The 13,662-nt window shown below is 37.1% G+C and overlaps 1 protein-coding gene across 14 annotated transcripts in view; it reads left to right on the forward strand.

Annotated features, from left to right (window-relative positions):
* SUPT20H (SPT20 homolog, SAGA complex component) overlaps window positions 1-13,662 on the forward strand; it is a 45,500-nt gene that overhangs the window by 30,289 nt on the left and 1,549 nt on the right. For all 14 annotated transcript variants that reach the window (XM_062194346.1, XM_062194354.1, XM_062194353.1 and 11 more), the window contains 3 exons: window positions 2,326-2,381; window positions 5,222-5,380; window positions 12,497-12,602. In XM_062194346.1, the coding sequence (XP_062050330.1) occupies window positions 2,326-2,381; window positions 5,222-5,380; window positions 12,497-12,602 (321 nt within the window). The remainder of the gene's footprint in view (window positions 1-2,325; window positions 2,382-5,221; window positions 5,381-12,496; window positions 12,603-13,662) is intronic.

A 13,662-nucleotide genomic window follows, 5' to 3' on the forward strand; every position in this document is an offset into this window, starting at 1 on the left:
GTAAGAAAAATTCACCAGAAACTTTCAATAAGTTATGAGAGAAGAAAATGCAAGATAATTTCAACATGTTATTATGATTTCCTGTTTCCAGTTTATGTTCTTATTTTCACAAGCATAGTTGCACTCTAGAAGAAGTCCTGAAAATGCAACCAAATCTCCAATTTAGGATAATTTACTTGTAACTCTTTCAGTTGTACTAGCTACATGTGGCCCCAGCTGCTAACGTTAGGCCTTCAGATGTTGCTGAATTTTTTTCCTTAGCCTCAGTTTTGTCTGTTCTAAAATTGGAATAAAACTATTGTAACTTTAGCTGATACTTGGAAGAAAATAAATGAAGCGTGAAAGTGCCTTTGGTAAGCTAAGAAAGTATTATTCAGATATCATCCAGTTTTAAAGGGAAAGGAGCTAATGAGAATTTTTCCTGCAAAGAACATCAATTATGTTATATTGTAATCTGATTATACTTTTTCAGTTTTTTATGAGGCTTCTCAATAGTATCATGAATTTCCTGCCTCTCTTTTTAATAAAATTTTCTAATGCAAAAATAAAAATACTCGGCCGGCGCCGTGGCTCAATAGACTAATCCTCCACCTCCCGGCGCCAGCACACCGGGTTCTAGTCCCAGTTGCCCCTCTTCCAGGCCAGCTCTCTGCTGTGGCCAGGGAGTGCAGTGGAGGATGGCCCAAGTGCTTGGGCCTTGCACCCCATGGGAGACCAGGAGAAGCACCTGGCTCCTGCCTTCGGATCAGTGCGGTGTGCCGGCTGCGGCGGCCATTGGAGGGTGAACCAATGGCAAAAAGAAGACCTTTCTTTCTCTCTCTCTCTCTCACTATCCACTCTGCCTGTCAAAAAAAAATAAATAAATAATAAATAAAAAAAATAAAAATACTTTAGTTAGTAGTCTAATTAGTATATCAATGAGCAAAATATGCACATACTTTGAGAACATGGTTAGCAAACTATAGCTCCCAGTTAAGAAAGATTTTTAAATGTCTTTAAATGTTTATTATTATTTTCTTCTACTGGAAAAGCAGAGCTACAGAGACAGAAAGAGAAAAATATCTTCCATCCACTGGTTCACTTCCCAAATGCCCATGACAGCTGGAACTGGGGTATGCCAAAGCTAGGAGCCTGAAACTCCATCCAGGTCTCCCATGTGGTGGAAAGGACCCAAGCACTTGAGCCATCATCTGCTGTCTCCTAGGGGGAACATGAACAGAAAGCTGGATCTAAAGTAGAGGAGCCAGGACTCAAAACTGGACTCCAATAGAAGATATAGGTGTCCTAAGCAGTAGCTTAACCCTCTGTGCAACACACATGCCCTGGTTTTTATGTTGTAAAAAGGTGATAGAAAAAGAGTAAGAGTATGACAGAGTTGACATTTACTGAAAAATTTTGACATGCCCAAGCTTTATGATGACCTCTGCATTGCATCACAGATATTTAAGAGTATGTTCAAAATTAATAGAGCATCTTTTGATTTTGGTTTTGACTCCTACACCCCAAATTTAATATATTTATCATTGTGAATGTTAATATTTGTATTTAAAAAATAGTGTCGAGCACACTGTTTCTCAGTTATGATTATTACAATATGTACTAGGTAACACTGAGCAGTGTAAATAGATGCTAGTAAGTGAAGTGTATTTCCAAACAAAGATAATTTTGTTATTTGAGGAGTTTTCCAAAATTTTGTGGAAAGGTGGAATTAAAGGATAATGTAGGGGCTGGTGTTGTGGCATAGCAGGTAAAGCTCCTGCCTGTGAAGCCAGCATACCACATGGGTGCCAGTTGAAGTCCTAGGTGCTCCACTTCCAATCCAGCTCCCTGCTAATGTGCCGGGGAAGGCAGTGGAAGATGGCCCAAGTGCTTGTCTTGGACCCTTGCACCTATGTGGGAGACAGGGAAGAAGCTCTTGGCTTTGGTCTGGCCCATCTCTGGCTTTTGGGGACATTTGGGGAGTGAACCAGTAGATAGAAGATATTCTCTCTCTCTCTCTCTCTCTCTCTCTCTGCTACTCCTTCTTTCTCTGTAACTATGCCTTACAAATAAATAAAATAAATCTTTTAAAAAATAATGCAAAATTTTTTTGAACTTGTGAAGACCCCTCGAATATGTGGTATTCACATAATTCTTGTTTGCTTGTTGTCCAGCCAAGCCAACAGAATAGCAAAAGTGGTTTTCTGGTTGTTTTAAAGATATTTTAAAAGTATAGAAAATGAGAACATCTATGCACAGAATAAACTGTATTTACATATACTAAAGTATAATGTTCATTTGAAGTAATGTTTTAATTCTGTTGTAACTGTGAATTTTATTTAACAGGTGTTCCATTTGGTATAAAAAATACATCAAATCTCAGGCCCTTAAATTTACTTCAGGTAAACGTAAAATTTTTATACTTTGTTTTTTATAAAAGTTATGTGTATCTACATATTTGAAACTTTGAGATATATTCAGTGTCTTCTAAGGGTACAAAATTGCTATTGGTTTCTTTGTGTGGTCAGTTGGATAAAGAGAAAGAATTTTATCCTATCTAGGAGTGAGGAGTGTTTGATCCACAGGCCATATAAGGCCCATGAAATCATTTGGTCTGATCCTGACATGAAAACCAATAAATTCATGGCCGGCGCCACGGCTCACTAGGCTAATCCTCCGCCTTGCGGCGCCGGCACACCGGGTTCTAGTCCCGGTCGGGGCACCGATCCTGTCCCGGTTGCCCTTCTTCCAGGCCAGCTCTCTGCTGTGGCCCGGGAGTGCAGTGGAGGACGGCTCAAGTCCTTGGGCCCTGCACCCTATGGGAGACCAGGAGAAGCACCTGGCTCCTGCCATCGGATCAGCGCGGTGCGCCGGCTGCAGCGCGCCTACCGCGGCGGCCATTGGAGGGTGAACCAACGGCAAAAAGGAAGACCTTTCTCTCTGTCTCTCTCTCTCTCACTATCCACTCTGCCTTTCAAAAAAAAAAAAAAAAAACCAATAAATTCAGTAAATCTATAGCAGGCTAATTTTTAAGTTGATAATTTTGTTTGGCCCATGAATGAGGTTATCAATATCAAAATGGCCCTTGGCAGAAAAAAGGTCCCCATCCCCCAGCTACTACATAGACCATACTTCCATTGGCTCTGGAAGCCCTGCCTGATCATAAACTAGCTTTTCCTCTGGGGAGAGTTGCTACCTACCAAGAATACTTGTTTTAGAATAGTAGTAGTAGATATAAAAGAATTCCTCCCTAAACAGATATATAAGCAGTGTTATTTGCTTATAACATGTTGCATGAGGCCGGCGCCGTGGCTCACTAGGCTAATCCTCCGCTTTGCGGCGCCGGCACACCGGGTTCTAGTCCCAGTCGGGGCACCGATCCTGTCCCGGTTGCCCCTCTTCCAGGCCAGCTCTCTGCTGTGGCCAGGGAGTGCAGTGGAGGACGGCTCAAGTCCTTGGGCCCTGCACCCTATGGGAGACCAGGAGAAGCACCTGGCTCCTGCCATCGGATCAGCGCGGTGCGCCGGCCACAGCGCGCCTACCGCGGCGGCCATTGGAGGGTGAACCAACGGCAAAAGGAAGACCTTTCTCTCTGTCTCTCTCTCATTGTCCACTCTGCCTGTCAAAAATAATAATAATAATAATAACATGTTGCATGAAGATTTTAAAAATAGCTATGTTTTTTTCCTTAAGGAAAGTATGACTTTCTAATTCCATGGCAGGTACCTAATAGTCATTCCATAATTCAACAATTATAGTGTCTATCTAATGATGAAGCTTTGCTTTTCTTATTCATGTTATCAGTGTCAACATACATATAAAGAGATAGAAAATGGAGAATTGATGTGATGTGATGTGATGTGAACTCAGAATATTCCAGGTGTTATGCTAGGTCCTTTAATTTAAAAAGGGCATCAGATATTAAGCTAGTATTATCTTCAGAGAACTTAAAGACAGATGTGAATGTAAAGGTATGAAATAACAGAGCTGTGGAATGTTGGTAGTAGCAATAACAAATCAACCATCTGATATTCAAGAATAACAAACAGAAAATTATTTAGAGCTAAAACCTAAAACATTTAACTTTTTTTTTAAGTTTTTTTTAAATTATTTATCTGAAACACAGAGTGACAACGAAGGAGATGCAGAAATATATTCCATCCACTGGGTCTCTCCACAAATGCCTGTAACATCTGGGGCTGGGCCAGGCCAAAACCATGCGCCAGAAACTCCATCCATGTCTCCCATGTGGGTGTCAGGGACCCAAGCAGTTTGGGCCATCATCTGCTGCTCAGCAGATGAACTAAGAGGAAAAGTAATCAGAAGCATTGTCAGGACTCAGTCCCAGACACTCTGATACGGGATGTGGGTGTCCCAGGCAACAGCTTAACCTACTATGCCACAACACCTACCACCCCACTCACTTCTTATACAAATTGGAACAGTGTCTGTTTGCACACTGTAATGCAGAATGATAGCATGCAATATGGACAAGATTATGTTGGTTTGTTTTGACTGTTTTCCTGATTTTTACTCTTAAGATTTTTCTCAGTGTTCACAAGAGTGGAAAGCTATTTTTGAGCACTAATAATGAAGAATAAGGCTAAAACTATTATACATTATTTATATTTTTTTGCATTTACCATCTATGATTGAGGAAGGAACACTGAACCTGTGCTATGTCCCAATTTACCTAAAAAAGAGCTGTGCTGGATGGATACTTTTCCAAGGATGCTCCTTTCTTTGATTATACAAACCAGAGATTTTTGTGGCTGCTATTTGCTTGGATTTATCTTAAGAAACTCCCAAGTGCTTATAATGCAAACCCCTGTAGTTTAAAATAAAAAAAAACTGTTTCTTTTCTGGTGCATTTGGAAATCATTGTTTTAATTTTTAACCTAGAGTTTTTTGGATGTTGGTTTCCTTAAAAATTTTTGTTTTAATTTGAATTAATAGTATATAAATTTAGATAGCTATTAACTTAAAGCAGAAAGATTTATGCTTCAGAGTATTAACATATTTGGGAACTAAAAGTAATAGCACTTGAATTTTTTTCTAAATCTTAAAGAGTAGGCAATTTATTTTCTTTTGTTGGTTGTTTACTGATGTTTCCTTAGTGCCTGGAAGAGTGCCTGACACAGAGTAAATATTCCAAAAATATTTGTGGAATAAGGAAATTTAAATATTTCATATAAAAAACAATATGAAATTATCTAATTAATTCTTGTTTAAATTCTAACAGCTTCCAGGTGGTTCACTCATTTTTAACACCCTGCAACAGCAGCAGCAGCAGCAGCAGCAACAACAGCAGCAGCAGCAGCAGCAGCAGCAGCTCTCTCCGTTCACACCACCAACGCCTCAGCAGGCCACAGCTGCTAGTCCTCAGCAGCCTGGGGAGCAGGTATGGGTGTTCTAGCTTCCACGTGCTTTTCCCATAGAATTTTAACATTTTGTTGTATATTGCAATCATATTTCAAGTGGTTTTAATTTTTTGGAACAAATATTTCTTATATTGTTTTTCTTATTGATGCCAGTATCTATCAGTTATTGGTTGTCTGTTTCTAATACAACAGCCAAATGATAGCTGATGTCACCACCATCTTGCTTAGTAGAAATCAGATTCAGATAAATGAGTCACAACCACAGAGTGGCAATGCCAGTTACTCACATCCAAGTCTTTCTGCCCTGCTAACCCATGTATTTTCTTTTTTTTTTTTAATTTTTATTTAATGAATATAAATTTCCAAAGTACAGCTCATGGGTTACAATGGCTTCCCCCTCCCAAAACTTCCCTCCCACCCACAACCCTCCCCTTTCCCGCTCCCTCTCCCCTTCCAATCACATCATGATTCATTTTCAATTCTCTTTATATACAAAAGATCAGTTTAGTATAAATTAGGTAATGATTTAAACAGTTTGCCCCCATATAGCAACACAAAGTGAAAAAAAAAATACTGTTGGAGTACTAGTTATAGCATTAAATAAGAGTGTACAGCACATTAAAGGCAGAGATCCTACATATTATTTTTTTAAAAATTAATTAATTTTCTATGCCATTTCCAATTTAACACCAGGTTTTTGTTTTTTTTTTTTTCATTTCCAATTATCTTTATATACAGAAGATCGATTCAGTATATAGTTAGTAAAGATCTCATCAGTTTGTACCCACGCAGAAATACAAAGTGTAAAAATACTGTTTCAGTACTAGTTATAGCATCACTGCACATTAGACAACACATTAAGGACAGATCCCACATGGGATGTAAGTACACAGTGACTCCTGTTGCTGACTTAACAATTTGACACTCTTGTTCATGGCGTCAGTAATCTCCCTAGGCTCTAGTCATGAGTTGCCAGGGCTATGGAAGCCTTTAGGGTTCGCTGACTTTGATCTTATTCCGGTAGGGTCATAGTCAAAGTGGAAGTTCTCTCCTCCCTTCAGAGAAAGGTACCTCCTTCTTTGATGGCCCCATTCTTTCCACTGGGATCTCACTCACAGAGATCTTTCATTTAGGTCTTCTTCTTTTTTTCTTTTCCATGGTATCTTGGCTTTCCATGCCTACAATGCTCTCATGGGCTCTTCAGCCAGATCCGAAAGCCTTAAGGGCTGATTCTGAGGCCAGAGTGTTGTTTAGGACATCTGCCATTCTATGAGTCTGCTGTGTATCCCACTTCCCATGCTGGATCTTTCTCTCCCTTTTTGATTCTATCAGTTAGTATTAGCAGACACTTGTCTTGTTTGTGTGATCCCTTTGTTTCTTAGACCTATCCAAGCCATCGAATGTGAACTGAAATTGATCACTTGGACTAGTGAGATGGCTTTGGTACATGCCACCTTGATGGGATTGTATTGGAATCCTCTGGCACATTACTAACACCATCATTTAGGGCAAGACTGACTGTGCATGTCCCAAACTGTGCATCTCCTCCCTCTCTTTTCCCACTCTGAAATTTGACAGGGATCACTTTTCAGTTAAAATTTAAACACCTAAGAATAATTGTGTGTTAATTACAGAGTTCAACCACTAGTACTAGAACAACAACAACAACAACAAATACTAAAAAGGATAAAGTATTACATTGTACATCTAGAGTCAGGACAAAAGCTGATCAGGTCATTGTTTCTTATAGTGTCCATTTCACTTCAACAGGTTTCCCCTTTGGTGCTCAATTGTCACCGATCAGGGAAAACAAATGATATTTGTCTCTTTGGGACTGGCTTAATTCACTCAGCATGATGCTTTCCAGATTCCTCCATCTTGTTGCAAATGACTGGGTTTCATTGTTCCTTACTGCTGTATAGTATTCTATGGAGTACATGTCCCATAATTTCTTTATCCAGTCTACTGTTGATGGGCATTTGGGTTGGTTCCAGGTCTTAGCTATTGTGAATTGGGCTGCAATAAACATTAATGTGCAGATGGCTTTTTTATTAGCCAAACAATTTCCTTTGGGTAAATTCCAAGGAGTGGGATGGCTGGGTTGTATGGTAGGGTTATGTTCAGGTTTCTGAGGAATCTCCAGACTGACTTCCATAGTGGCTTAACCAGTTTGCATTCCCACCAACAGTGGGTTAGTGTCCCTTTTTCCCCACATCCTCTCCAGCATCTATTGTTGGTAGATTTCTGAATGTGAGCCATTCTCACCGGGGTGAGATGGAACCTCATTGTGGTTTTGATTTGCATTTCTCTGATGGCTAGTGCTCTTGAACATTTTTTCATGTGTCTGTTGGCCATTTGGATTTCCTCTTTTGAAAAATGACTATTGAGGTCCTTGGCCCATCTCTTCAGTGGGTTGTTTGTTCTGTTGTTGTGGATTTTCTTGATTTCTATGGAGATTCTGGTTATCAACCCTTTATCTGTAGTATAGTTTGCAAATATTTTTTTCCCATTCTGTTGGTTGCCTCTTCACTTTCCTGACTGTTTCTTTTGAAGTACAGAAACTTCTCAATTTGATGCAATCCCAAATGTTAATTTTGGTTTTGACTGCCTGTGCTCCTGGGGTTTTTTCCAAGAAGTCTTTGCCTGTACCTATATCTTGCAGGGTTTCTCCAATGCTCTAATAATTTGATGGTTTCGGGTCGTAGATTTAAGTCTTTAATCCACATTGAGTGAATTTTTGTGTAAGGTGAAAGGTATGGGTCTTGCTTCAAGCTTCTGCACATGGAAATCCAATTTTCCCTTATTCCAGGGATTAGTTTTGGATCTTTGATCAAATATAAGTTGGCTGTAGATGTTTGGATTGATTTCTGGTGTTTCTATTCTGTTCCATTGGTCTATCCATCTGTTTCTGTACCAGTACCATGCTGTTTTGATGACAACTGCCCTGTAGTATGCCCTGAAATCTGGGATTGTGATGCCTCCGGCTTTGTTTTCGTTGTACAAGATTGCTTTGGCTATTCGAGGTCTTCTGTGTCTCCATATGAATTTCAGCATTATTTTTTCCAGATCTGAGAAGAATGTCTTCGGTATCTTGATTGGTATTGCATTGAATGTATAAATTGCTCTTGGGAGAATAGACATTTTGATGATATTGATTCTTCCAATCCATGAGCATGGAAGATTTCTCCATTTTTTGGTATCCTCTTCTATTTCTTTCTTTAAGGTTTTGTAGTTTTCATCGTAGAGATCTTTAACGTCCTTGGTTAAGTTTATTCCAAGGTATTTGATTGTTTTTGTAGCTATTGTGAATGGGATAGATCTTAGAAGTTCTTCCTCAGCCGTGGCATTGCCTGTGTATACAAAGGCTCTTGATTTTTGTGGATTGATTTTATATCCTGCTACTTTGCCAAACTCTTCGATGAGTTCCAGTAGTCTCTTAGTAGAGTTCTTTGAAACCCATGTATTTTCTACATAGTCATCAGTGTTCTGTTTTTTGAATAACTACTAGAAAAGAGATGTTCCTATTACAAAGTGTAAGGCAGTGGTAACACAGACAAAAGAAATTGTATGCTTCTGACAAATGAAATTGAATAGGAAATGTATTAAAATATAGGAAACTACAGCTGTTTCTGAAGCTTGGCTGTACTTTGCAATCACTTGGGAAACTTAAAAAAAAAATTACTGATTGCAGGATCCACACCCCACCAGTCCCTTTGCACACCTTTCTCAGTTGAGTCTTGCTTGATTGAGGAAAACTCATCTTTTAGTAGATTCCTTAGGAAAGGCATGTGCAAAATCATTTTTCTTTATTCTTAAAACATAAAGGGTTGGATTTGCTTTCTTTTAAATTTTTTTAAAAATATATAATTGTGGTAAAATACATATGACATAAAGCTTGCTCTTATCTAATTTTAAATATGCAGTTCAGTATTATTAAGTGTATTCACACTGTTGTTCAACAGATTTCTCAAAAGTTTTCATCTTGCAAAATGGAAATTCTATGCAGGAAATAACACCTAATTTCTTCCTCCCCTCAGCCACTGGCAACCATCATTCTACTTTATTACAATTCTATAAATTTGACTACTCTAGATACTTGTTATAAGTGTAATCACCTAGTGTTTGTCTTTTTGTGTGTGGCTTATTTCACTTAGCATAAAGCTGTCCATGTTGCACCATGTATCAGAAATTTCATCCTTCTTAAGGCTAAATAATAATCATATGTATCAATTTTTCTTTTGTCTCTTAGCAGACACTTGATTGCTTCTTTTTGTGAATACAAAATATGTTCATAAATTGTAAATACTATAATTTTATTATGATCATTGGTGTACCATTATCTCTTTGAGATCCACTTTTAAAAAAAAAAGATTTATTTATTTGAAAGAGTTACAGAAAGCGAGAGACAAAGAGAACTCTTCCATCTACTGGTTCACTCCCCAAATGGCCACCTCAGCTGGAGCTGGGCTGTGCAAAGCCAGGAGCCTGGAGCTTCTTCTGGTTCTCTTTTGTGGGTGCAGGGGCCCAAAGGCTTGGGCCATCTTCTGCTACATTCCCAGGCACATTAGCAGGGAACTGGATTGAAAGTGAAACAGCCAGGACTTGAACTGGTGTCCATTTGGGATGCTGGTGCCACAGATGGCGGCTTTAACTACAAAGCCACAGCGCCTGCCTTGAGATCCACTTCTGGTGCCACAGGTGGTGGCTTTAACTGCAAAGCCACAGCACCTGCCTTGAGATCCACTTTCAGTTCTTTTGGTTATATACCAGAAGTTACATTGCTGGATCTTATTGTAATTCTATTTTTAAATTTTGAGAAGCACCATACTGTTTTTCCTTAGTGGTTGTACCATCTTACATTCCCACCAATAGTGCACAAGAATTCCAGTTTCTCCAAATCCTTGCCAATGTTTGATTTCTGGTTTTGATAGTTTCTAAATGTATAGAAGCCATCATAGTTGTTGTGAAGTGGTAAGTTCATTGTGCTTTATATTTGTATTTCTGTAATAATTAGTGATGCAAAGCATCTTCTCATATTCTTGTTGATCATTTTTACATGTTTGGAGAAACATGTATTCAAGTGTTTTGCCCATTTTTTAAATTGGGTTTTTTGTTTTTGAGTTATACATTCTTTATATACATTTATGTATCCAAGCAATATATGATTTGCAAATACTTTCTCCCATTTGTGAGTTGCTATTTTTTGATTGTATACTTTGCACAGAAATTTTTAACTTTGATATAATCCATTTTATCTTTTTATTTTCATCGCCTATGTTTTTGGGGTCATACTAAAGAAATCATTGGCAAATCCAATGTCATGAAGGTTTTCCCTAGGTTTTCTTCTATGAGTTATATAGTTTTAGGTCTCTTTTTTTAAATTTATTGACAATGCTGCCAAATATTAATTTACTTTGTATTTTTTTTAAGAAATGTAATGCCAGTCTAATTATCTTGCTCTTTTATTAATCATTTTCCTGAGAGGCCTAAAGATATGAATTAATTTTCTTTCTTGTCTTTTTCTGGGCCCTTTTAATGTATAGATTCAAGTTTTATTTTTTCTAGAGCATTCTTTAGATAATAATATTCTAATTTCTTAAAGTGGAAGTTTCTGGGTTCTCTCTTTTCTAAAATAAATATTTAACATTATGTATTTCCTTCTCAGTATTGCTTAAGCTTGCTTTTCACAAATCTTAATATATTGTGCCTTCACTTTCATTCCATAAAAGTTTTCTGATGTTTCATGAATTCTCAGCTGGGTTATTTAGATGTGTGTTTTATTGCAAGTTTTTCCAGATATCTTTGATTTCTATTTTAAGTCCATTATGGTCCAGAGACATTTTCAGTTCTTTTAAGTTTGCTGTATGCAATTCTTCTAGCACTGTGGAAAAACTGTCCTTGAGTTTTCCTTGGACCTTTTTCAAAAGTCAGTTAGCTATATTTGCATTGGTCTATTTCTTGATTCTCTGTTCTATTGATTGGATGCCTATCCCTCAGCCAATACCACTCCATCTTGATCACTTTAATCCCCGTGAAAAGTCTTAAAATTAAGCAGAGGGATTTCTCTCACTTTATTCTTCTTTTTCAAAATTGTAGTTTGTCTAGATCCTTTACCTATTTATAAAAATTTTGGAATTATCTTGTGTATACATGTATAAAAACCTTGCTGGAATTATTAAAGGAATTGTGTTAAACCTATTAATCATCTTGATGTGAGTAATCTAGTCCATGAATATGGTATGTCTCTAGGCCAAAATCAACAATTGCTGGAGCAATTGGATAGTCATAGTCAAAACAAGCAATGTTGGATCTAAGTCACACACCTCATAAAAAATGAATTGAAAATGAGCCATAGATTTAAAATAGAAAAAACTATAAAATATTAAAAGCACATGAGACAATCTTTGGGGCCTAATGCTATTTGAGTTCTTTAGACATCACCTGAAGCACAGTCTTTAAAGAAAATAAACTGTTAACTTGGATTTCATCAAAATCAAAAACAGTTGCTCTGTAAAAGATATCCTTTGCTATTACCTAGAATAAGTGTCCTAACCAACATTTTGTAGTTTTGGCATACCTATGCTGTACATGTTTTGTTAGAGTTATACCTAATTTTTTTTCCTAGTAATTTTAAATACAATTTTTAATTTTGGATTCCACATGTTAGTTATTAGTATTGATTTTTGCTTATTCATAATATATTTGGCAATGCTAATGAACTCATTAACTTTAGGAACTTTTATATAGATTTCTTGAGATTTTGTATATGGACAGTAAAGATATTTGCAAATAAAGACATTTTTCATTTTTCCTTTACAATCTGTATGCTTTTTATTTTATTTCCTTGACTTATTCTGCTGGATATAAATTCCAGTACTGTGTTGCAAAAGGTTTAACAAATTGCTTTAATAAATCTTTATAAGTCGTAGGATATTGTTATTAATACAACCTCAAATAATAAAAAAAACTCCATTCTAAAAAATAAAATTTTCTTTCAGTTCTTGCTAATTCTAAATACCTTTGAAACCTTTTCCTTGTTAGCATTTTACAAGACCTAATATAGTTCTTCTTGTACAGAAAAACTACACTACGGTTTTCACCAGCTGAAAATTGTTTTTCATTTTGTTTTTATTCAGGGTTCTGAACAGGGTTCAACCAGTCAAGAACAGGCCTTATCTGCTCAGCAAGCTGCTGTTATTAACCTTACTGGAGTAGGAAATTTTATGCAGTCACAGGCAGCTGGTAGGTATCTTCATAACTTCATGTGCTGAATTTACTTAAAGTTTCTAATCAATTTGGAATCTCACCACTTTTCTTCCTTTGGAAGCAGTAATCAGGAAAACTTAAAGTTGTATTTAATATGTGGAGTATTAAATCTATTCACTTATGGCTGAGCTTTTTACTAATATGAAAATTGAGCTTTGACTTATATTTTAATGACGCTGTATGTTCCTTATGATTACAGTTTACTGGCAAAATTTTATAGCTATCCAAATCACTAGGAAGCTGTCAAAGTTGTTTTCAGTGTTTCCAGTGGTCAAAACTCCAGTTTTCCTGGGCTACTGAGACTGCATTTTCCTAGGTTGCATAACCTTTTGTCTCATTCTGGTGGGTTCTAGTTGTTTGACATAAATCTTAATGGTTAGTTACATAACTTCTGTAAGCCACTTTTATCCTTTGTACAAAAATGAGATTAAATAACTACTACTCACCACTTCTAGCATTAAGTAGTGAACCAACATTCACCTTTAAAGAATATTATTTTGTCTATTGAAAACAGTAACTCTAACTTCATTATTTAATTAAAATCACCAAGCCACATGCATTGGAAAGCTGTGGTAGAGCTGATTCGGTGAATGAACATGTGGTCGACATTTTGAGTTATCACCATGGGGCTTCTAGTGATGCCTTTAGATTCCTATTCATATACAACCCCCATTGCCTGAATTTCCAAGTCCTTTAGGATAAACTAATCAAGGTCTTTACCTTGGAAATATGTAATCCTAACATAAAATTCGAATTTAGAGCCAGTGATTTTCCAAATGGAAATTTGTAAACTTTTTATCTTTACCACACAAGTTATAATTTCCTGAGGTAGCTGTAGTTTAATTTAGTGGACAGAACTCCAGGCTGAAATCATGAGACTGTTCCTATGCCATGTAGGCCCCAAACTTCCTCTTTCGGACAGTAAGGTTGAACTTACTATGGTCCCACTCAGCTTGAAAAATAATGCAGTCTCAGCTACCTTTATTAGCTTGATATCCATTACAACCTTGTTTAAAAAAGCATGTCTGTTAAAATT

The sequence above is a fragment of the Lepus europaeus genome, chromosome 6, assembly GCF_033115175.1.
Source record: "Lepus europaeus isolate LE1 chromosome 6, mLepTim1.pri, whole genome shotgun sequence".
Lineage (NCBI taxonomy): Eukaryota > Metazoa > Chordata > Mammalia > Lagomorpha > Leporidae > Lepus > Lepus europaeus.